This window comes from Tenrec ecaudatus, chromosome 6, assembly GCF_050624435.1.
Source record: "Tenrec ecaudatus isolate mTenEca1 chromosome 6, mTenEca1.hap1, whole genome shotgun sequence".
NCBI classification, from domain to species: domain Eukaryota; kingdom Metazoa; phylum Chordata; class Mammalia; order Afrosoricida; family Tenrecidae; genus Tenrec; species Tenrec ecaudatus.
Window position 1 is genome coordinate 158,389,645 of NC_134535.1, and position 22,771 is coordinate 158,412,415.

A 22,771-nucleotide genomic window follows, 5' to 3' on the forward strand; every position below is an offset into this window, starting at 1 on the left:
GAGTAGAAAGCCTCATCTTTCTCCCTTGGAGCAGAAAGTGGTTTCAAACTTCAGACCTTGTGGCTGTAACCGCCATGCCACCAGGCCTCTTCACCATGCCTTAGCTGCCCTGGGCTCCTTCCCGGAGCATGCTTCTGTTAGAAGGCATCATCCCTGGGTGAAGCACAATGCTAGGAGCACCCAGGAAGGTGTTTTTTTTTTAAACCTTAGGTGCCCTTTGGATTCGAAATCATTTTATTGGAGTAACAGTGGGGTGATATTGGAGGCATTTCTAAGCAGCCCAGAAGTAAATGGTGAAATTCATGGTGAAGATTATGGGAACTGCCTTCCAAGTTATCATCTTCTGACCTTATACAGATAATCCTCTTCCATCGATTTCTGCAACTCTATAGAGCATTGCCAGGGAATTACTTTTCCCTGCCACAGTTTTAAAATCGCTGGTAGAAAAAGGTCGTATTATTCGCTGTAGAATAAGCATCTGGCTTCGAACTCCGAGGTGAGTGGTTCAAATCCACCAGCCTCTGCAGGAGAAAAGTGAGGCTGTCTGCTTCTATAAAGATTTATAGCCTCAGAAACTCAACTGCAGTGGTTCTCAACCTGTGGGTCTAGACCCCTTAGGAGGGTCCAACGACCCCTTCACAGGGGCTGCCTGATTTGTAACTGTAGCAAAATGATAGTTATGAAGTAGTAACAAAAAGAAGTTTATGGTTGGGGGGCCCACAACATGAGGAACTGTATTAAAGGGTTGGGGCATGAGGAAGGTGGAGAACCACTGCTCTGCTGGGTGGCTGTCAGTCAGAATTCACTCGATGGCAGTCAGTTGGAGTTTGTTTCCAAGCACCGCCTTTGGTTTTAGGCCTTCCTGTCACTGATTCGGTGTCTACCTTCCTAGCCACCATCTGTCAGTTTGTCACAGGGTGGAGGCTTGTGTCATGCTGGAAGCTGTACCTCCAGTGTATCAGATAGCAGCAGAGGGTCACTTCGGGTGGACAGGTTTCAGCGGCTCTTTCAAACAAAGACAGGTTAGGAAGGAAGGCCCGTTGATCTGCTTTCAGCAATAAAGCCAGTGATCGAAGGATCCCAACTGCCTATGGTCTGGTAGATACTGCAAGGAGCCCCTCAGGCATTCACAGTGGCCACAGCTGGGGGCTTCAGCACAGCAGTGATTGTGAAGACGGCTACATTGGATTCTGCTGTAACGGGGTCCACGGATTTGCAGCAGCTAAGACTGCATCTTTAATATATTGAAAATAGCACCTACGGTTATTTGTGGCCAGTGAAATAGACAAGTATTCGTTGAGGTGGGCTGCTGATGGCACGGTCAGTGGTTCAAACCCACCAGCTACACAAGCCTTCCTGCTCTGCTAAAGAGCTACAGCCGTGGAAACCCCAGGGAGCAGTCCCACTCGGTCCTCCAGCGTCGCTGTTCAAAACCGACTTGATGGCATGAGTTTGGGCTTTGTTTGGGGGCAATGGGTGAGCTGCTAAAGGCAAGTCCAGTGGTTCCATCCGACCCGCTGATCTTTGGAAGAAAGGTGAGGCTTCTCTGCTCCCATAATGATGTATAGCCTCAGACACTCCAGGAGCAGTTTTCATTTTACTTTACCCCTGCAGGGTCGCTAGGAGTTGGTGGGTTTTGTTTTTTGTTTTCCCTTGGCAGCCATTAACGTAGCTACCAGAGAAGAGAATCAGACTTTGAAGCTCTTGCTTGTTTGCTGTTTGGGACAGCCCATCCTACTGTACCCCCTTCCTGTAGGATAGCCCCACAAATATGTTCAAGTAATTGTTTCCGCTTGAAGCAATGACAGAGCATTTCGGTTTGCTAGCCTTCAAAACACATTATCTGGGTCTTTGCAATTATGCAAATTATATCTCGTGTAAAGCCTTCACTGGTTTGGGAAATGCTTGACTGCCTTTAGAGACAGGGTTTGCGGGTGTGTGGAAAATTTAAACAGCTTGCAGTGTGGTCGGAAAAGACTCAGGGCTTCCAGAACCTTGTTAGGCATTTATTTGGTGGTCATGTCCTTGTTTCTTGTGACTGGAGCCACACATGTCCCTCTGGTTTCTGCTGAGAGTTCTGCCCTGGCAGAAGGCAGGGGGCAAGCCCAGGACCGTGCGGGCACCAGGGGTCTGTGACATGACCAACTCCTGCGTTTCTGTTGCTAACTCGCCCTGTGTGGCCTTGCCTCCTTGCAGAGAACCTCTGCACCCCATTTCCTTAAAATGACATTGGAATCCAGTGCTTTTTGAAGTCCCCCATAGCGGCAGCCGTCCATTTTATCATGCCTGGCTCCCAGGAAATGACTCCGTGGAGAGTGAGGAGCCAGAGGACAAATAGCACTTTGTGGGGAAAATGCCGTGATCGTTTAACTTCCTGTGTCCAGGGAGTGTTTGCAGCCCCTTGTCTGTCACAGAGCTTGCGCGCTTCCTGAGGCTTCCTTCACCTTGATTTCGAACCACGTCACCTGCTGAAGCAGTGCTTTAAAGTGAGGGGTTTATTTTAAAGTAAGATCCTGAAGTATTCGGCAACTGCGTTTGGAAACCAGTCTCGTTCAGTCACCTGAGAGCACCTAGACTTTCCCCTGTGTTTCCCCGGGGTGGTTGTTAGTATAGCCAGCACACGGAAGCTATGCAAAGAATTCAGTCAAATCCTGCTACACCAAGGAACGGTTCTTTCTCTTCCATTCAGGATTTTCCGTCTGCTTAAAGGAGCCTTGGAGCTTCACTGGGGAAGGCTCAGCTGCTAACCACAAGGTGTCGGGGGTTTGAGCCTACCACCTTGCGGTGGTCTTTCTGTAAAGGTTGGAAACCCTGGGAGGCCGCACTGCTGCCCCATAGTCTTCCTGAGAGTTGGAGTAGATCCATCTGTTGTGGGCTTGAGTTTGGTACTTACTTAAGAATGCCAGTATCTTTCCATTCTTCACTAGAATGCATACATGTGTGTATATATACATATATGCATATATATAAATCATCTTATTGGGAGCTCTTACAATATTCCATACATCAATTGTGTCAAGCATATTTGTACATATGTTGCTGTGTTAGTCTGGGTAGACTAGAGAAACAAATTCATGGACACGCATGTGTATGGAAAAGAGCTTTCTATACAAGAGCAATTGAATATTGAGAAAACATCCCAGCCCAGTCCAGATCAAGTCCGTAAGTCCGATATTAGCCCATATGTCCGATACCAATCTATAAAGTCCTCTTTAGACTCACGAAACACGTGCAATGTAGCCAAATGCAGAAAGATCACAGGCTAGTGGGTAGGGAGTCTTGTAGATCCAGTGGCATTGTATGCATCTCAGTGCTGGCAGGTATCTCCACATGGCTGCTTCAGGTCCAGGGGACTGGCTGTATCAGGGTAGGTCCATGTGGCTTCTCCTTAGGGATGTCTTGCAGGGAGTCAGCCTTGTCAGTAGAGAGATCCCAAGGTGACCCGAGAGTGAGTGTGTCTCCCACCTCCAAGGAGGAAATACAGGATTTCCCAGAATTCTCAGAAGGCCACGCCCACACAAAGACCTCATTGGCTATGATCCTATTGAGAGACTAGACTCCACCCCTTCACTCTTAATCCTCTCAAGTCCCAAATTGACACCAGATTATCTAAGAACCACAGATGCCATCATCATTTTCTACTTGAGCCCTCAGTTGCTCTTCCCCCCACCCCCCATTGATATTCTTTTTTTTTTTTTTTTGACAGAAGAAGGTTCAAGCTTGGAGGAACTCGGCTTTAACTGGGGAGACTATTTGGAAGAAACTGGCGCCAGCGCGGCTCCTCACACGTCTTTCAGACATGTACGTAGAAGTGCGGCATCTGCCTGTCGAAGGCTGGGGGTGAATTTGTAGAGAGATGCCAGAGGACTGATGGGAAGGGGGCAGGGATACAACAGAGAGAGACTCAGCCTAGGTTTCTCGCAAGTAACAAGGAAATGTGGCGGGTTGGTGGGTGATGCTCCTGGAGGCAGGGAGGGTGCTGGCCCTTGCTCTTGCAGCCTGTTCACCTGGAAGCACCTTGGCCGGGCAGAGGCTGGTGGAAAGGCTGCTGTAATCACTTTGTCATAACCCTCAGAAGGGAGCCCGGTGGTTAAGTGCTCGGTTGCTCGTGGGAAGGTTGGTGGTTTGAACTCATCAACGGTTCTGCGGGAGAAAGAGGTGGCAGTCTGCTTCCATAGAGTTGAAACCTTGGAAACGCTGTAGGCCAGGTCCACCCTGCCCTCTGAAGTGGCTGTGAGTCACAATCAAGTTGATGGTCTGTCCTAAGAGAGCAACATTAGATGCTGTCCTTGCTTTCTGGGCCTACAGCTGAGACCGGTTAGGCCAATTTGAATAAATAAGCCAACAAACTAGGTAAGCAGGTGTGGTGTGTGATGTCTTATGAGTACCGAACTTCCTAGTTTTAGTTTGAACTGATCGTGTTAGTTCAAAATGGTACAGAAACATGTTAAGGCCACTTGTGGGCAGATGAGTAACAATTTAAGGCAGTTGGCTTTAGATATTTAACGAGCATTTGGATCAAGCAGAAAGATCATTCTTTATTGACAGAATTTCTGTCTTCAAAGTCTTAGAACATTTTTTAAAACTAAGTTTTTAAATTCAGATTTTTTCTCAGACATGAGATTTTGGTAATAGAGCATTCATGAAGACTGACTTTGTAGAACCCAAGTTTTCTTAGGGATTCTGATTGTTTTATGGGAAATAAGGTATGAGTTCTGAGGAATATTTTGGCACTGGCTGACACAGGACAAAGAGCCTGAGTCTTTTGAGCAGATTGGGGCATTTCTTTCACCTTTTGGCTCCTTTGTGGAATTTGAAAGCCAGGATTTTGATTATTTCAATAAAGCATTTCATTCTTTCCAATAGAAATTTAAGGCCTTAAACATTTTTTTTACATGACTGAATTTCTAGAATCCAAGTTTTCTTAGGGATTCTGATTGCTTTATGGGAAATAAGATGTGAATTCTGAGGAACATTTTCATATAATTTCCATTTCTTGTTTTATGCTGACACGTGTAATAAGAAATTACAATTACGAGTTGATTATGCAAATGACTGGCCATTCAGTAAAACCAAGAGTTTAATAAAACATAACAAAACCCCTCCTAGCATACGTCGCTGGGCACCCTCCCATAACCTCTCTAACATTTACATCTTAAGATGCTGTGATGATCTGGTGGTTTCCATAAGACATTCTAGAGAAGTCAACCGGCAACTTTGTTTCCTTCTGGACCAAGAAGTGTTTATCACCACTCCCTCCCTTTCTCTTTAATCCAGTCAGTTTTCTCACTTGGCTTTCAATCAGAATACATGGTCCTTAATGTAGTGAAGTATTCAGGGTACAGAATTCGCTCAGGCTTGAGTGCTGAGATCACAAGTAATTTATAAGAACCACCCTCTCCTTTATGCAGCTCACTGTTCTCTGGTGTGCTGGCTTTGAAATGCTCCTTTCCACCAGGATGCAAAGGTTTTTCTAATTATTGCCGGGCACTGGGGTCCCAAACCCAAACCAAACTCACTGTCATTGATTCAATTCCGACCCATAGGGAGCCTATAGAACAGGGTAGAACTGCCCTTGTGGGTTTCTCAGTGTGTCATTCTCTATGGGAGTAGAAAGCCTCATCTTTCTCCAATGGAGTGGTCGGTGGGTTTGAACCGCTGACCTTGTGATTAGCAGCTCAAAGCATAACCCACTACACCAGTATACTTCTTGCCTTATATTTCTATTGGCCATTGCTGTCCTAGGCAAACAGAACCCCCAGCTTAATAATGGATTTCCTCTGTTTCTGATTCCTTAAAGGTTGAAATCAGCATCCAGAGCAATTTCCAGCCAGGAATGAAATTGGAAGTCGCCAATAAGAACAACCCGGACACGTACTGGGTGGCCACCATCATCACGACCTGTGGACAGCTGCTGCTGCTGCGCTACTGTGGTTACGGAGAGGACCGCAGGGCAGACTTCTGGTGTGACGTGGTGATCGCTGACCTGCACCCCGTGGGGTGGTGCACACAGAACAACAAGGTGTTGATGCCGCCCGACGGTAAGCTCTGCATCCGGGCAACGGCCTGCTGCGTTTCCAAGGCTTTGGGAAGGCTGAGTTCTGTTTACTCTCGGGCTCGGCGGTGAAGGGGAAATGGGTAACTGTGCACATGTCAGCGCGGGGTCTGACAGGTCAGCCAAGAGCAGCCTGGAGTTGATGAACGTGTTTGCGTGTAATCCTCACATTGCTCTCTCAGGGCAGGAAGGGTCGCTACTGATGGAGGGGCTGTTTTTTCTTTGCTGATTGATTACGTTGCTTCTTTTTCCTCCCTCCCTGTAGAGCGCTGACATTTTGAGTAGGACCGTAGCACATCTTAAACCAGCTTCTCTAATAAGTTTTAATCTGTCTTGTTGTGGGGAGACTGTCAGGGTGTGAAGGATGTAGAAAATGAAACATGACCATTCATGACATCGCTCCCCAGGGAATTGTCAAAGTGCATTCAGATAAGATCCACTTAGTTGCTAGAAGACAGTGGTTCTCCACCAGGGGAATGACTGGCATCGTGTTTGGTTTGCATCACTGGGAGGGCGAAGGTGCATGTTACCGGTGCCTAGTGGGGAGGCGGCCAGGGAAGCTGCTCAGTATCCTCCAAGGCACAGAGCAGTCTCGCCTCCACACTTCACCCCTGCTGCCTCCTGCCCTCTCCCTCCCCCAACCGCGACTTCATGTGGCTCAGACTGTCAACAGTGCACAGGTGGAGACAGAAAGATCGGTAGTGTGCCCAGGCAGGAAAGCAACCTTTCTGATCTACAAGGAGAATAACCGAGTCCCCAGTTGTTTACACCCCAACGCCGCACTTTCCATCTCCTTCTCTGATGGAGCTGACAGTTCTACTCGGAAAACTTTCCTGCTGACATTGGAGTTGTGGAATATTTCCTAAGTATCTCGCCGTCTTCTTTTTATCTTGAATTGGTATTTTCAGATACATTGCATAGGGCTATAGTTTTCTATGGAGTTTAGAAACAAATGTTGATTTTTTTGGCTGAAAATTTTGACTACCTTCTTTGTCCCCCCGGGTTGGTGGCTTTTGCTACACTTTGTGCTGTGTGTAATTGAGGGCCTGCCACTGAGATGGTGACAAACACACAGCATGGAGTTTGAGAGTTCCTTTTAAGTGACGTTTGTATGGATGGAATCCACTGTATCTGCCTTTCCTATCTAGGCCACTGAAGTTCTCAGGAGAAAGAAAACAAGCTTATAGGTTTCCTTTCGGCCTTAGGTCTTTGTACCTCTTCTCTCATGCGCCTAAAATGTCCTTCTCCCCATCTACCCCCAGCTGCTCATCCCCTCTCTCCCCAGCTCTCAGCTTTTCTGTCGCTTCTTCTGGAAGCCAGGGTCACGGGTTACACCTTGTCCCCGCTCACCTGGCCTCTGGTGCCTCTTAAGTGATGGTATTGATTGCAGCTGTACCCCTCCCCCTATTTCCCCTAATTGAGCCATAAAGCACACAGTGTAACTCACCCTTTTCCAAGTGGACCATTCACTGGTTTTTAATATCGTCTCCACAAAGTTGTACAGTCATCACCATTCTCCGGGCGTCTTCATCAACCCCCTCAAAGAAACCGTATACGCGTTAGCAGGCAATTCTGTTTCTCCGTCCCCTATCAACCAGGTGCCTGCTCTCCGACACTCTGGATCTGCCTCCACAGGATACTTCACACTAATGGAATCACACACCATGGGGCCTTTTGAATCTGGCTTCGCCCTTTTGCGGAGCAGGATGCTTCCAACGTACTTAGGTTGTCTGACATTACCTCGCGTGGTTCTGCCTCACTCGGGTGTCCACTCTTCTGTTGATGGACGTTTGGGCACAGTTGAGCTTCCAGTGTGAGTGGTCCTTTGCTGAGTGTCCATTTACTCTCTGGCCTGTAGGGCCCATGAAGACAGGGCCTTGGCGTCAGTACACTCCCATGGCACCCCGGTGCTGGCACTTACTGCCATGCTCCAGGAGCTTTCAATAAGGGTCTGTTGAATAATGGGGTCATCTTGTGACATAGGGGAACATGTGCTGCTCCTTAGCAGCCAGTAGCTGGCCGAGAAAGAAACAAGCACATCATTGCTATCAGCACGGCAAGCAGTTCTTTAACTTGCATTTTGAGTCAATATTATTTGTGTCTTTATAGCTGAGATGTTATTTCTAACCTCTACATCGAGAACGTCTTTTTCAGGTGAGCGCTGTGAACGTTGCTAATGGGTCATGCTTTACGTTGAACACCCTCCCGTTCTAGTGCTGCGTAAACAGCTAATCAGATAAGAAGAAAACTCTTGGCTTAAACAAAAGAGACTGTAAGGTAATGCTTTGGGTACCAGGAGCCCTGGTGGTTTGTTGTACGCTGGGGTGCTAACCCCAAGGTCAGCGGTTCGAAACCAGCAGCTGCTCCTTGGGAGACAGTGGAGGCTTTCCATTCCTGTGAAGAATTAGAGTCTTGGGATCCTACGGAGGCAGCTCTCCTCTGCCCTTTAGGGTTTCTATGAGCCAGAATAGATTCAATGGCAGGGAGAGCGGTGATTTAGTAACACTCACTTCACTTAACCCAGACCCAACCTAGACACGCTCTTTGATATGGCTTTGACTTTTAATAGCGAGGTAACATAAGATGCAACATCTGGATATTTTTCTGTTAGTTTTGAAAGGACCCTTGGTGACACTGTGAACAAAGTGCTTAACCAAACGGTTGGCAGTTTGAATCCACCAGACACTGTCTGCTTCTGTGTAGATTTACTGCCCTGGAAAACCCTGTGGGTCCAGTTCCACCCTGTCTTAGAGAGTGACTAAGGTTAGAATTCATGGGTGGCAATATTATTTGTGTATGTGTGCATGCATTATTTCCGAACGACCTTAAAATCTTGATGGGGTTATTGATAATGATAGAGTATTGGGAGGTCATCAATCTTCAGAGAAACAGAGACACCGGAACCTGCACTCTGTGCACGGGTACATAATCAGAGACCCCTGAGTGTGGGATGCCGTTGAGAATGGCACTCTTACGGATGGGCTTGTGCTGTTCAGAAGAGGCAGCAGCGTGATCGATCACTTGTGTTCTCACGGGCAGACACAGGTACAACTCACTGCCAGTGGGTGGATGCCGACTCCTAGCAACCCTAGAGGACGTGATAGAGCTGCGCCGTGAGGTTCTGAGCCTGCCACTCTTTACAAGAGCAGAAAGCTCTGTCTTTCTCCCGAGGGGCAGGTGGTTTTGAACTGCTGACCTCGCGGACCACAGCCCAGCACGTTACCACTATGTCCCAGGGACATTCATGTATGGGGCCAGGCCTTTACACGGAAGTGGAGAGAGAGAGTGTACAGGATGGGAGAGAGAATCCGGCTCTGACTCTTGGCTGCAGACGCTGCCTGGTCCCTGTCCTCCCTGCAAGTTCAAGTTCTCTCATCCTGCCCTTCATGAGTCACCCTTAAAATGTGACCTGTGAGGAGCACATTGCCCTTGGAAAGACTGTCAGATGGTTTCAGTGTACAGTATATTCTCTGGTGAACGCAGAGAGCTTCCAGGGTGCTTGATTTTCACTGCCCCAACAGCTCCTGGACTCATTTGGTAAAAATCCATGCTGTGGTGAGCTGGTTTATTTCAAGTTTATTAATTACTGCCCCTTACTCACGTGGGTGAAAAATGTGGCAGCAGTCACAGATTCAGAAAGGCCATCAACTTTTTCTCCCACTGACTTGGGCTATTAGGCAGCACACAGGTCCCCATGATATGACACATTCAAAACAAAGCAAAACGGGAAGACCCTGTAGACGGGAACTAGACATTCACCGTTCACGAGGCTGAAAGAAGTGCTTGCTCTCTGTTCAGACAAGGTTATGCTAATGTGAGGATTTCTTTATTGTGCTCTTTAAAGAACTTAAAAAAAATTTAGTAGCTAATCAATACGACTTGGAAATCTTTACTATGGAGAACAAAGTCAGGAAATAGCAGGTTCACGGGGCAAGAGGTTTCATTGATTGCTGTAGTACAGGGTAATTATTGCATTGTAGCCCGAGGCGGCAGTTGTTCCAGAGGGAATTGTCGGATCTATTTTTTGAACAAGGATTCTTGTTTGTGTGGCTTTCTGTCTTAGAGAGCTAACATGATTGTAAATTCGGCAACTGTACCCGGTCGATCTTTGTTGTGGTTTGACTTAAAAGGCACCCTAGAATATTAACGCGAGTTACAGCAATCCAGGGCATATAATGCTTCTGTTTGGGAAGCTCTGTGGTGATAGCGTACTTTTCCTACTGATCCGAGGGATCAGGGTGGTATGAAGGGAGAAGTGCTGTGTTTGGAGCCAGGAGATCTGGGATCTTCTCTTGCCTCTCTACCCTCAACCGAGCAGGATCGGCGAGTTGATGCCTAACTTTCTCATCTCCGGAGGGAGGGGCTTCTAGTAGATTGTCTCTGAAGAGCTCTTCAGTTTGTAATTGGAGGAAAGCAAGAGCTGGTTGTACTGTTCCTATTTTGGGTTGCTAACCAGAAAGTCAATGGTTCAAATCCACCAGCTGGTCTGCGGGAGGGGTTGGGGGAAAGAGTCAGTCTGTTTCTGTAATGACCATAGCCTGGGCAGGCAAACCTGTGGGGCAGTTCTGCTCTGTGAGAAAGGGGCCTACGAGCGAGCTGCAGTTCAGGTCAGCAAGTTTGTTTTTGTGTGTTCAAAGGCAAGGGGAGCTGAGGGAATGGGAATGGGCCTTGTGTCAGAGTTAAGATCCCTGGAAGTCGAGCCCATGGCTCTGTATGGAGCACCAATGAGAAGTTTCTGAGTGTCGTGGGGATGGTAAGATTTTAATGGGATATAGCAGGTTAGGAAATGGTATTAGACAGGGTTCTCTAGAGAGATAAAACCAGATTGCTGATAATTATATATATAGTTTATAAAGATAGATATATAACACAAGAAACGAACTGTTAAATTATATACAGATATAGATATATAATACAAGAAATGAACACTTAAATTATAAACAGATAGGTAGATATATAATACAAGAAATGAACAGTTAAATTATAAAGCAATACAAATGGCTCAGTGCAACTCACTCCTGTGAGAGAGTTGTGAGACACTAGCAGTCCTTAAAGTCTTGAGGGCTGCCAGGTAGCCCTGTGTAGAGAGAGAGAGATACGCTATCCCAGCACAGGCAGCAAACAGCAAGGCAGGTCACCAACCTTCAGTTGGCAGGTCACCAACTGTCAGTCCCCAGCTCCAAAGATGTAAATTCCAATCGTGTACTCTTAAAGGGACCTCAACTTACAGTGACACAGTCCACAGGCTAGGTGTCCCACAGGTAGTGTACCTTTTAAATTGAGGCACAGAACAAGCAAGGCAGCCGCACACTGGTCCAATGATTAAAGAGCGAGAGACAAGAAAGGCGAGGCTCACCGAGCCATTTATCTCTCTACCCTTCAGTTAATCCCACTTGTGTTTATCGGCCAGGCTGGCATAATAAGCTCTCTCAATCCACCCCTTGCCAACCTGGCACCTGTACACAATTCTTTAGCCATGTATACTTATATAATTTCCAGACATTGATGAAATCACACTTATATTTATCATCAGTCATCTATCATACATATAAATGAAAACACACTGAGTCAAATTGTGTCTGATATATCATACCTGAACAAGGGAAAGATATGCAATAAGCACATAAAAAGAAAATACATTGACAATTACAAGCCTCACTTTTGCAATTGATCAAATGGTTGTAATTGATAGGTAGAATTACCTTCTACTACTATCCATTCTGTATTACCTTTGCCCTCAGCAAGCACCTCAGCTGGCTGTGGTTTTTGGCCTGGCGCGGTGACCCAGACTTTCATTCCTGAGGGGTCTGGGTCATTATAAGTCCTGTCAGGATTGGGTTGCTATAACTTACCATTTACTTTAATAACAGGGCATGGTAACACTAAAGTCGGCCTATGGGATCTCCTGGATTCCAGACATATTCTTCTTTACCTCCATTATGTAGTACCAGTCCAATTTCTCCTTGGTAGTCAGGATCAATCACACCACTCAGTACAGTGACACCCTTCCTGACCTGTTGATCCAAAGGCATGAGAAGTCCAAAGTGCCCAGGGGGCATTCTCAGCTGCCAGTTCAGTGGAATCCGTGCTGTGTTTCCAGGAGGGAGAGTTCCCTCCTTCGGGACCAGGACCTCCAAGCCTGAGGAACACAGGGTTGCTGGGACAGGAAGCAAAAAATGCTGCAAGGGGATCACTAGGAGTAATAGTAAGCGGTGCCACTCCAGCTTCCCCCCCTTGGTTCCTGGACCCATGAATTCTGGCTGTTGGAGACACAGGACCATATATTGGCCGCTGGTTTAGAGCATATACAGCTTCCTGGAGAACATTGCCCCAGCCCCGCAAGTGGTTGCCACCTAGTTGGCACCGTAATTGTGTCTTTAGGAGCCCATTCCATCGTTCTATCAAGCCGGCAGCTTCAGGATGATGAGGAACATGATACGACCAGTGGATTCCACGGGAATGGGCCCATTGCCGCACTTCATTTGCTGTGAAGTGAGTTCCTTGATCTGAAGCAATGCTAGTGGGATGCCATGCCGGTGGATGAGGCATTCTGTAAGTCCACGAATAGTAGTTTTGGCAGAAGCATCACGTGCGGGGAAGGCAAATCCATATGCAGAGTAGGTGTCTATTCCAGTAAGAACAAAACACTGTCCCCTCCATGATGGAAGTGGTCCTATGTAATCAACCTGCCACCAAGTTGCTGGTTGATCTCCCCGAGGAATGGTTCCATATATTGGACTTAGTGTTGGTTTCTGCTGCTGGCAAATGGGACACTCAGCAGTGGCAGTGGCCAAGTCAGCCTTGGTGAGTGGAAGTCCATGTTGCTGTGCCCATGCATAACCTCCATCCCTGCCGCCATGTCCACTTTGTTCATGTGCCCATTGGGCGATAACAGGGGTGGCTGAGGAAAGAGGAAGACCGGTCTCCACAGCGTGTGTCATCTTATCCACTTGATTATTAAAGTCCTCCTCTTCAGAGGTAATCCTTTGGTGAGCATTCACGTGAGATACAATTACCGTTACTGTCTTGGCCACTGCCTCTGCTGAGTTCTTGCAATGAAGCGTTGTAGATTGTTCTGTATGGAAGCCCACACTGTGAAGCGTGATCAGCCCTTGACTGCGTGGTCAGTAGAAGCTGAGCCGAGTTAATATGTGGATAGCAGGCTCAAGATTCGGTTGGGCTGAGCCGCGGGATGGCGGTGTGTGGTGACTTTGGCCTTCTGTTTAAGGAGCGAATGGACCATCTCTCCTTGTTAGACGTAGACCACGCACGCAGTATTTCAAGGACGTTCTTGTATTATCCAAAGCAGCCTTGCGTTTCCTGAAGTCGCTGCACTGACAGCGGGGCATTTTATTATTTCAGGTGATAGCTTTACAAGACATGCGGCATTCTTTCCAGTCCCATGTTTCCTTGCCTTGCTATTTTAAATTAATTTAATCTTGGAATTAATGCGAGCTGTCATTACTATGGTACCCTCGATGAGGAAGGAGTAAGTGTGTAAGATGGGAATTCCAGTCGGCAGTGGGAGAGCTCCATGTGAAAGACTACAAATGAGACTTTTGGAGAGACCTGGTTTTAGCAGCCAATTGACTGTTCAGGGAGCGGTGTTCTTACTTCACGAGCTAATCGGTATTAATCTTTGATATAAAAAACATTAAGGAACGTACTACTTTTCAACATCACTAAGTGCAGCGGAGGATTTATGGCTTTTATTAGAGCAAAATGCAAAGCGTTTTGGCTTAAGTAAATCAATAAAGGCCCGATTTATTCATAAGCACATGCAAAGCTTTCAAAGGGCAGCTGCCAAATAATTATTGTTTATGGTGATAATCTAAGGAAATCATTTAATCCAGCCACTGTTTCATTGTTACTTACTGAGAAGAAGCAACATCGTCCCAGGTCTGGCGGTGGGCAGTCCTTGGTGTTACAGCAGGTGCCTGCTGGGTCCCTGCAAGAAACAGCGCTATAAAACGATCACAGGTAAATATGCGTGATGATGCGTAGCCAGAGAAAACCCCCCGGCTAGTAAGTTGAGAACTATTTATGTGTGCTTTCTGCTTTGCAATTGAAGTATTTGAATTACAGTGCCCCAGGAATCATGGCACCCATTTTTATTTTCCCCATTATTAAAATTTCTGTAATTTGAATTGCAAACTCAGTCGCCTTGCCAGAACGACTCTATTTACCATTCGAAGTTGGAATCAAAATTACCGGAGTTAGTTAATATATAACTTATTTGAATAAAGGAATGTTTATTCATGACGTGTTGGGCGAAAGTGTGAGGATGGCCTTATGTTCTGTGGTTGGGTCTTGCCAAGTTAAAAGCCTGGCCCCGTGTTGGGCGATTGCTGCGTGGTTGGGTAGAAAGTAAGAGATAACAGCAGGGGCTGGATGCGACTGTAGTGTGATTGGATTTAGCAGCCCATCGAGTTGCTTCTGACTTCTGGCAATACCATGCACGGGAAGAGTCGAACTGTTCTGCTCAAGGGCTTTCAGTGACTGATTTCTCAGAAGGAGGTTTCCAGGTCTTTCTTCTGAGGCACGTCTCAGCGCTCGTGGACCTCCAACATTTAAGTTAACAACAGAGCACATAAATCATCATCAAGTGTAGAACCATTAGTATCTGCTTATGTTTCATTTGACCAAGTTTTACATTTATGTTTTATCGTTGAGAGGGCCATTAAATAATAGTGGAATGTAGACCATCATTGTTTTCATTATAGACTCTAACGGGGAAGTTCATCTGTGTAGTAAGAAGAAAATTAAGAATATATATTAAAGAGTTAAAATCCTAAATGGCAACTCAGACTGGAGGGAAACAGACTGGAGACTCACTGATTCTTAGCATGATAGGAAGCGAACACACCATACAGCGTTACAAGCAAAGATGGTTGCGTTTCCAGGGTCAGTGCTGACTAATCAGGACCTGCACGACAGATAGAAAACACTGTCTGGTCCCGCTCCGTTCTCACCGCGGTCGTTAGGCTTGAGCCATTGTGGCATCCCTGTTGTCAGTCTGCCTTGTCCAGGTGCCTCCTCATTTTTGTTGTCCTTCTCTTTGCCCAAGTAGGATGTTCTCATCCAAGGACTGGTCTCTCCTGATACCATGTTCACAGGGCCTGCCCCGCATTCTGTCTGTACTTCTCCCAAGACAGATCGGACAGAGGAGAGCTGCCGTACAGAGATTGTTTCCTTTACGGAAGCAGATGGCCACCTCTTTGTCCCATAGAGCCACTGATGTGGGACGATGTTTTACACGGGGCAGAAACTGCACTAAAAGTGATAGCTATGTCTTTATAAATTGAGTCAGAATCCAGTTGTCAAAAAGCCGTTCTAATCATCCTGTGTAAAAAGGATTATCCAGGAATTGGAAACAAACAAACCAAAGATAATCCTTTTCCTACTGGATCTTTTAAAACAGTTCACTGCTTTTGAATTTCATCCGATCAGGTGGCGAGTCTGGTGGACATTCACCATGACCTGCATGAGCTTGCCTTCTAGGGGTGTGGGTTTGGGTTTACACAGCCTTTTGGAATAAGTTCGATATCTACCACTTAAGAAATCATGTCTTTACAGCATTTGGACTATTGGCTGCCTTGTAAACCTGGAGAGGTGGACAGTTGAGCTGCCAAGCTATGTGTCGGCTTTTGGCTGGGGCACCTCTCTCCTTGGGATCATCATTTGTTGGCTTGCGGGATCTTCTGTTCTGGTTCATCTTATCTGCTTCGGAACCTGTGTCCCTAGCATGGAATCCGAATGCCAGGGCTGCGGTTCCAGGCGGGCTTGGGTGCTCTGTGCCTGTGACGGCAGGCCTTCCATCTTTGCCCCTGAGCCTTATCCACCAACGTTCCAGATTAAGCCAGCGGACTGCAAAGAGTTTTTAGCTCCAAAATTCTCTACTGATAAGAATTCAGGGAAGAGCGGGGGTGAGATTTATGATAACGCTGAAGTAAATAGGGCCTGTGGACAAAAGCTTACGAAACGATGGCTGTGTAAGCCTGTGAAATGGAAAACAAAGTGCAAAAAAGGAAAAAAAAAAAGCAGCCAATTGAATACTACTCAGATAAATCAAAGCCTTTGAATAACTCAAAACTCAGTGCTGCCGAGTCAATTCTGACTCAGAGAGACCTTGCAGGACAGGGTAGCCTAAGATTGCAACTTTTTATGGGCATACAAATGTCTTATCTTTCTACCTTGAGCTCTTGGCTTTTCCAGCCCAATTCGTAACCTCTGCACCTCCAGGGCTCCTAACCCTTCGAATAAGTGTTGGGAGATAATGATTTGTTTATGAATAAAAATCAAATCTTCCCCCTGGACGACCCTGGCTGGTGTTTGCATTTGTCTTTTGACACACCACTACCCAACTCTCCACAGCCCGGTGGCACAGCGTTTCCATGGGAATCCAAAGATCAGAGGTTCGATCCCACCAGCTGCTTGCTCCACAGGACAAAGTTGTGGCAAGCTGCTGCTGTAAAGATTGGAAGCGTTGGGAGCCATGTGGAACGATTCAGAACCAGCTTACCTATGGGGGTGTGTGTATTTCTATACTACCAGCTCCAGTTGCTTTGAATATAATTCACGGTGACCCCATATGACAATACAACGCTGTTCATAGTGTTTTCAGTGCCCTTTTTTCAGAAAATGATCACCAGACCTTTCTTCTGCAGTGCCCCTGGGTGACCCAAACCTCTAACCTTTGGTTTAGTAATGAGTCACATTAGCTGTGTATATCACCCAGGGACAATATTATATGTCACACCGTCCCTTACCGTTTTCTGCACAGTGAAGAAATGAATCGTGCTTGGATTATAGCATTGTAATGAAAACCACTTTCTCACATGGGTGGAATATTTTTATTGTGTGTTTACTCTATACCAAGCAACCAGATTTAAGTCTTGCTTCAAAACAGCGATCCAAAGGAGCTGATGTTTCTGTTATGTTACGTTTACGGAACATGTTGCTCAGGAAGAGTACATAAATAATTCCAGGTCATGTAACGTAAAGGCCACTTTTTAAAACATTTTATTAGGGGCTCATACAACTCTTATCACAATCCATACATATACATACACCAATTGTATAAAGCACATCTGCACATTACCTGCCCCAATCACTCTCAAAGCATTTGCTCTCCACTTAAGCCCTTTGCATCAGGTCCTCTTTTTTCCCCCCTCCCTCACGATCCCTTGATAATTTATAGATTGTTATTTTGTCATATCTTGCCCTATCCGGAGTCTTCCTTCCCCCCCTTCTCTGCCGTCCATCTCCCAGGGAGGAGGTCACATGTGGATCCTTGTAATCAGTTCCCCACCTCCAACCCACTCACCCTCCACTCTCCCAACATCGCCCCTCACACCCCTGGTCCTGAAGGTATCGTCCACTCTGGATTCCCTGTGCCTCCAGCCCTCATATGCACCAGTGTACAACCTCTGCCCTATCCAGTCCTGCAAGGTAGAATTCGGATCATAGTAGTTGGGGGGAGGAAGCATCCAGGATCTGGGGGAAAACTGTTCTTCATCGGTACTACCTCGCACCCTGACTGACCCATCTCCTCTCCTAAACCCCTCTATGAGGGGATCTCCAGTGGCCGACAAATGATCCCCGAGTCTCCACTCTGTACTTCCCCCTTCATTCACTGTGGCATATATACACACACACACACACACACACTCACACACACACACATACATCTATATATATATACACACACACATATACATATGTACACATATTCTTTTTTTTTGCATGATGGTAAAGGCCATTTTAAGCTCAAATCTTCCTAGTTTTGAAACTAGTGCTTTGAAGATAGCCAGGGGTTAGTAACTATTTGTTTACTGATTAAATGGCATCAATAAGACCGTAGATTAGAATGTTCGGGCCTAGACTATCAGAAACATATTACTAAATTGTAGAATTGGCCACTTGTGATTCTTCAGGCTAGGGTAGAAAGCTAATTGTCCAGAATGTTTTCCATTTGGTCACTTTCCGAGGCAAATAAATGGAAGAGATACTTCCTTGCCAAATGCTAATCATGAGATTATGTAAAGTTATGTAAATTGTATCAGATGCTATTTGGGTTTTTCTGCATTTCATGAAAACTGTAAGCACACAGCAGTGACTGTACTATTTAACTTTTTGGTGCTAAGCCATAAATAGATTTATTTTCTCTTGCTTTTTAGGCCAGCAACATATATAATTTATATCAAGCAGGCGTTGAATTCTGTGTGAAGCATGAGGGTGAATGAATTCCGCATACTTCCTTGGCCTTTCATCTAAATCTTTTCTCATTGTGAAAATGTTCATTTCCTTCACTGCCAGGGATTGTCTGATAGGTCTCTCCCTACCCATCAACAAACAAACAAACAAACAAACAAACAAACAAACAAACAAACAAACAAACAAACACTCTCTGCCATCAAGTCAGTTCTGACTCATAGCTGCCCTCTTAGGGTTTCCAAAGCCACACTTCTTTCCTGGGAGCGATGGGCGAGGCTGAGTCAGTGTTCTTCTACTTAGCAGTCCAGTGCTTCCCTGACAGTGCCACCAAGATTCTTTATTCCCCCTTATGCCCCTGTGCCGCCGCCCCGCCCCCCATCAAGGACATGTTCCAGGTTCTAGTAATGATGGTTCAGTCCCATGTAGTCCCAGTTTCTGCCCTGGGTGGTGATCATTGGGTGCCATCGAGTTGATTCCAACTCACAGTGACCCGTTGTGACCCAGGAGAGCTGCCCTGTAGGGGTTTCCTGGCTGTCATCGATGAGAGCAGATCCCCAGGAGATGGTTGATGGTCTCAGGAGATGGCTGGGCAGACTAGAATTAGCAGCCAAGTGCTTAATCATTGCTCCGCCGGGCTCTTTTCTGCTGGGGGGTGGGACCTTTTGTTACCATGCAGCTCATCTAGGTCTCCCAAGGGAAGCCCCGCATCACCTTTAAACAGACATGTTTCATTGAGCACAGCTCAGTGGTACTTCTGGACTGCTGTTAGACCTTCTTCCTCATTGACTTCCTTTGTTTCATTGTCCTGAGCTGGGAGCCCCCAAGCCCATCTGTCTACTTTCCCTCATGTCTCTGACCTCTGTCGACCCATTTCTGTACCTGCTCCTGCCTCCTGGACAAGCCTCTGACTCATTCTAAGGGATTCTGACTGATTACCGAGTCTCCTGTGATGGTTTGAAATTCCAGGACTTTGCTTGCAGCTTGAGTCCTTCAGTTTCTTCCAAGTCCTCGAGAGAATCAGCCTTCTTTGAAAGGAGAATGATTGGCTTGTGCGTTAGTCCGGGTAGCCCAGCGAAACCAAACAAGAGGGACACTTATATGTGTGTAAGAGGGAGCTTTGTAACAAAGGGTAATTGTATATTGAGAAAACATCTGGATCAAGTCCAGATATTAAGACTGATATTAGCTCTATGTCCGATACCAGTCTATACATTCCTCTTCAGACTCAAGCAGTCATGCAATAGTGCCGAATGCAGGAACATCACAGACCAGTGGGTGGAAAGTCTTGTGGATCCAGTGGTGGTGGAAGCATCTCCATGCTGGCAGGTGTCTCCATGTAACCCCTCCAGCTCCTGGGCTCTAACGTAGCTCCATGTGTCTTGTCAGCAAGAAGACAAAGCAGAAAGTGTGTGTACCTGGCCTCCAGTGAGCTATTTATCGTTGTTTCACCTCCAAATAATGCCATCTTGCTGTGGCCTGATTGACAGGCTAGACTCCACCCCTTTGCAAGCTGACACCGGAGTATGTAACTGCCCCCGTTGGTAACCAAGTGGTTCCCTGGGCTTAGACGCACGTCGGTGGACATAACTTTCTCAGCTTATTGTTCTGGTTGCTTCCAGGTTGTGATTCACTGGTGAGCTTGGTATGGATTCAGAGTTAAAATAGAGTCAACAGACCTGGTCACTCCTCTAGGTCCTTTGAAAGCCTCCATGGAGGAAGAAAGATTTGTGCCCTCTTCTAAGTGCTTAGAGTAGACAATAGTCAGAATATCATATAGCTGTTCTCAGTAGAGAGCTCTGGTAGACACCAGCGGTGTAAATATAGTGCACGGTATCCTTTGAATTCTATGAAAGCGTACATGCCATTGCGAAGGGCAGAGAACTCGTGAAAACCAGCATGAAATGGGTAGGAAGAAGAGGCGGAGAAATTAAACCCAGTTTATCAGCTTAGTGTCTAATTTTCAGTAGGGCCATTAGAGTTTACTTACAGGGTTGACAGAACATTTCCAAATCTTGCTGACATCTTACAGCCATTGGGATTACTGACAAAGTGGTCACACTCATGGGAGTATATTCCGGCTGCAGGGTTCTGGGACATGTGTTTTGAAAGATGGCAGCTAATGCGCCTGCGCCGTGCATGGCCATTAGCTTTGTTGAAGGCCCGTTGAACTAATTATATAACCTGTCTTCAAGTCTGAGAAACCACACACATAAATCAGGAGATCTAGACTAATTGTCTTGGGTGTTAACTGTGCACTTCAGCTGGAACAAGAGAGTCTCTGGCCTAGGGTCTTGCTGTGTGTGTGTGTGTGTGTGTGTGTGTGTGTGTGTGTGTGTGTGTGTGTGTGAAGATAGAGACAACAAAACCTTCACTACGTCAACAATTTTTCCATGTATACTTCTGTGATATTACCTACATCCTTTTAACTTGTTTCACCTCTCTTGGCAACCTTTTCTAGATTAATTCACCACCCGTAATTCAAGCTCACTGACCCCCTAAGCTCCCTGGAAAGAAAGACCTGGTGATAAGATTCTATAAAGATTGCATGCAGCCTCAAATAGCCAACATTTCCAAATTGGGGTTTTCATGTCCTTTTGGGTGGGGGGACGGGACATGAAGTCTGTCTAAGAGGAATTTAGGTGTGGGTAGATTTAGGAGGTCACTTTCCACATACTGAAGAGTGTGGTGTGTGCAACATACCTGTGATTTCAAGGAGAAAAAGAAATGTCATAGAAGCGCACTATTGAAGAAAGATGTCTTTATGCATTTTAAAAATGCATGAGGGATGATATTGGGTCATCCTAACATGTTTATGGGAATGATGTGACAATTTTATTTAGAATGTCACATTTATAATACACAGGAAATTAATACCGTTACCACTATTCCAATGGATGAAGAATTTTATAATGCCAAATAAAATAAAATAAATGTTAGGGGGGTGATATTAAGTTTTCAGCATTGGTCACAATGATTCTTTTAAGGAGTGTGTGAGCAGGAAGTTTGAAGATCTGTGTCTTGGATATCTGTATTGGATGAAAAATATCCCAGGGATATGATTAATTAATTCCTTCTCCTTTCCAGGGCTGATAGTTGGCTATGTAATGTAGAAGAAACACATTCATTCTGGGTTGTTGTTGTCAGATTTTTGTGATTCCCTTAAATATTCTGATTATCCCATGTGTCGGGCCAGATTCTTTAGAGAAACAAAACTAGCAAGACTAGTGTGTAATTTAATAATAAAATGTATGTACAGAGATGTTTATTTCAAGAATATGGTTCATACATTTGTTGGCAAATTCCAACTCCATGGGTCAGATATCAGACAGGCGGTTTCTCCTGACTCACTTAACTGCAGGAGTTGATGAACACAAGACCAGTGGGTCAGATGGCAGGGTCCTGGCTGCAGAGGTGAATGAATCCAGGGTTTACAGATGTGAAGGTAGGCTGCAGATGACTCTCAGGATCAGCAGGCGGTATGGCAGGCCAGTGGTTCAAGTCTAGAGAAGCAATGATCAGATGATGAGCCAGGTTCAGACCTAACAAAAGTCAAAACAACCTTGCCAGAGTCTCCACATATACTGGAAGCAGATCATATCCCCAAAGAAATTCTTTCAGTTGATTGGCTTGCTCATAGCAGATCTTGTCACACCTTTTAATATAATATAATTATATTAGATCTCTTCATAAGGGACGACTACATCTTAACTGTGAAATCACTGAGAATCAAGGCCCAGAAACGATGATACACAACTTTAACTATTACACTTCCCCCACCCCTAGGTCCATTCTGGACACAGAATGGGATGAATTTTAACCTGTCCCACCCTAGTGTTCAAACACCTCACTCTTCCCCAGTATTTTTTTTTTGATAGATGGAACACCTCCATAGCCCTTCTTGTTTACACAATCAGGCATTTTTCCTTTTCTAATTTAGATGTTCAGAAATTTTCAGGACTTTCAGAGAATTTAACAAAATTGAGCTTTTGCAGAGTTTAAATTTGGATCGTTGGATTCCGGTTCTTAGTTTAGGAATCTAGCATAAATCTTGCTAGGAATCTAGCATGGGAAGCTCTTGGATTGATGGGTAAAATCCATTGATGATGGGTAACTACTAGCAGTTATTTTGGTTCACAAACTGTATTACTGTTGTCACACTAATGGGTACATTCTCATGTTCACCAGTGAGTGCTTGAGGTCCATTAGCGTTCAGTATTTTGGGAGTGGGATTATAGAGTCTTCAGCTGCCATCCTTGGAAGTCGCTGGGTGGACAAATAGTTTAAGCACGTGGCTACTAACTGAAAGGCTGTTGGTTCAGATCCTCCCATAAGTGCTTTGGGAAGAAGGTGTGACAATCTATTTCTGAAAGGTCACAGGTCTTGGAAGCCCGTAGAACACAGTTGGAATTGACTCAATGACTACTGGCTTGCTTTCTTTGGTTGCACACAGCTTAATTACTATTAACTTCATTATTATATGTTGAATGAAGCACCTTCATA

The 22,771-nt window shown here is 45.7% G+C and overlaps 1 protein-coding gene across 2 annotated transcripts in view; it reads left to right on the top strand.

Moving 5' to 3' along the window:
* The window catches only part of SFMBT2 (Scm like with four mbt domains 2), a 264,343-nt gene that overhangs the window by 44,166 nt on the left and 197,406 nt on the right, over positions 1-22,771 (top strand). For both annotated transcript variants that reach the window (XM_075552409.1, XM_075552411.1), the window contains exons 3-4: positions 3,707-3,801; positions 5,801-6,041. In XM_075552409.1, the coding sequence (XP_075408524.1) occupies positions 3,707-3,801; positions 5,801-6,041 (336 nt within the window). The remainder of the gene's footprint in view (positions 1-3,706; positions 3,802-5,800; positions 6,042-22,771) is intronic.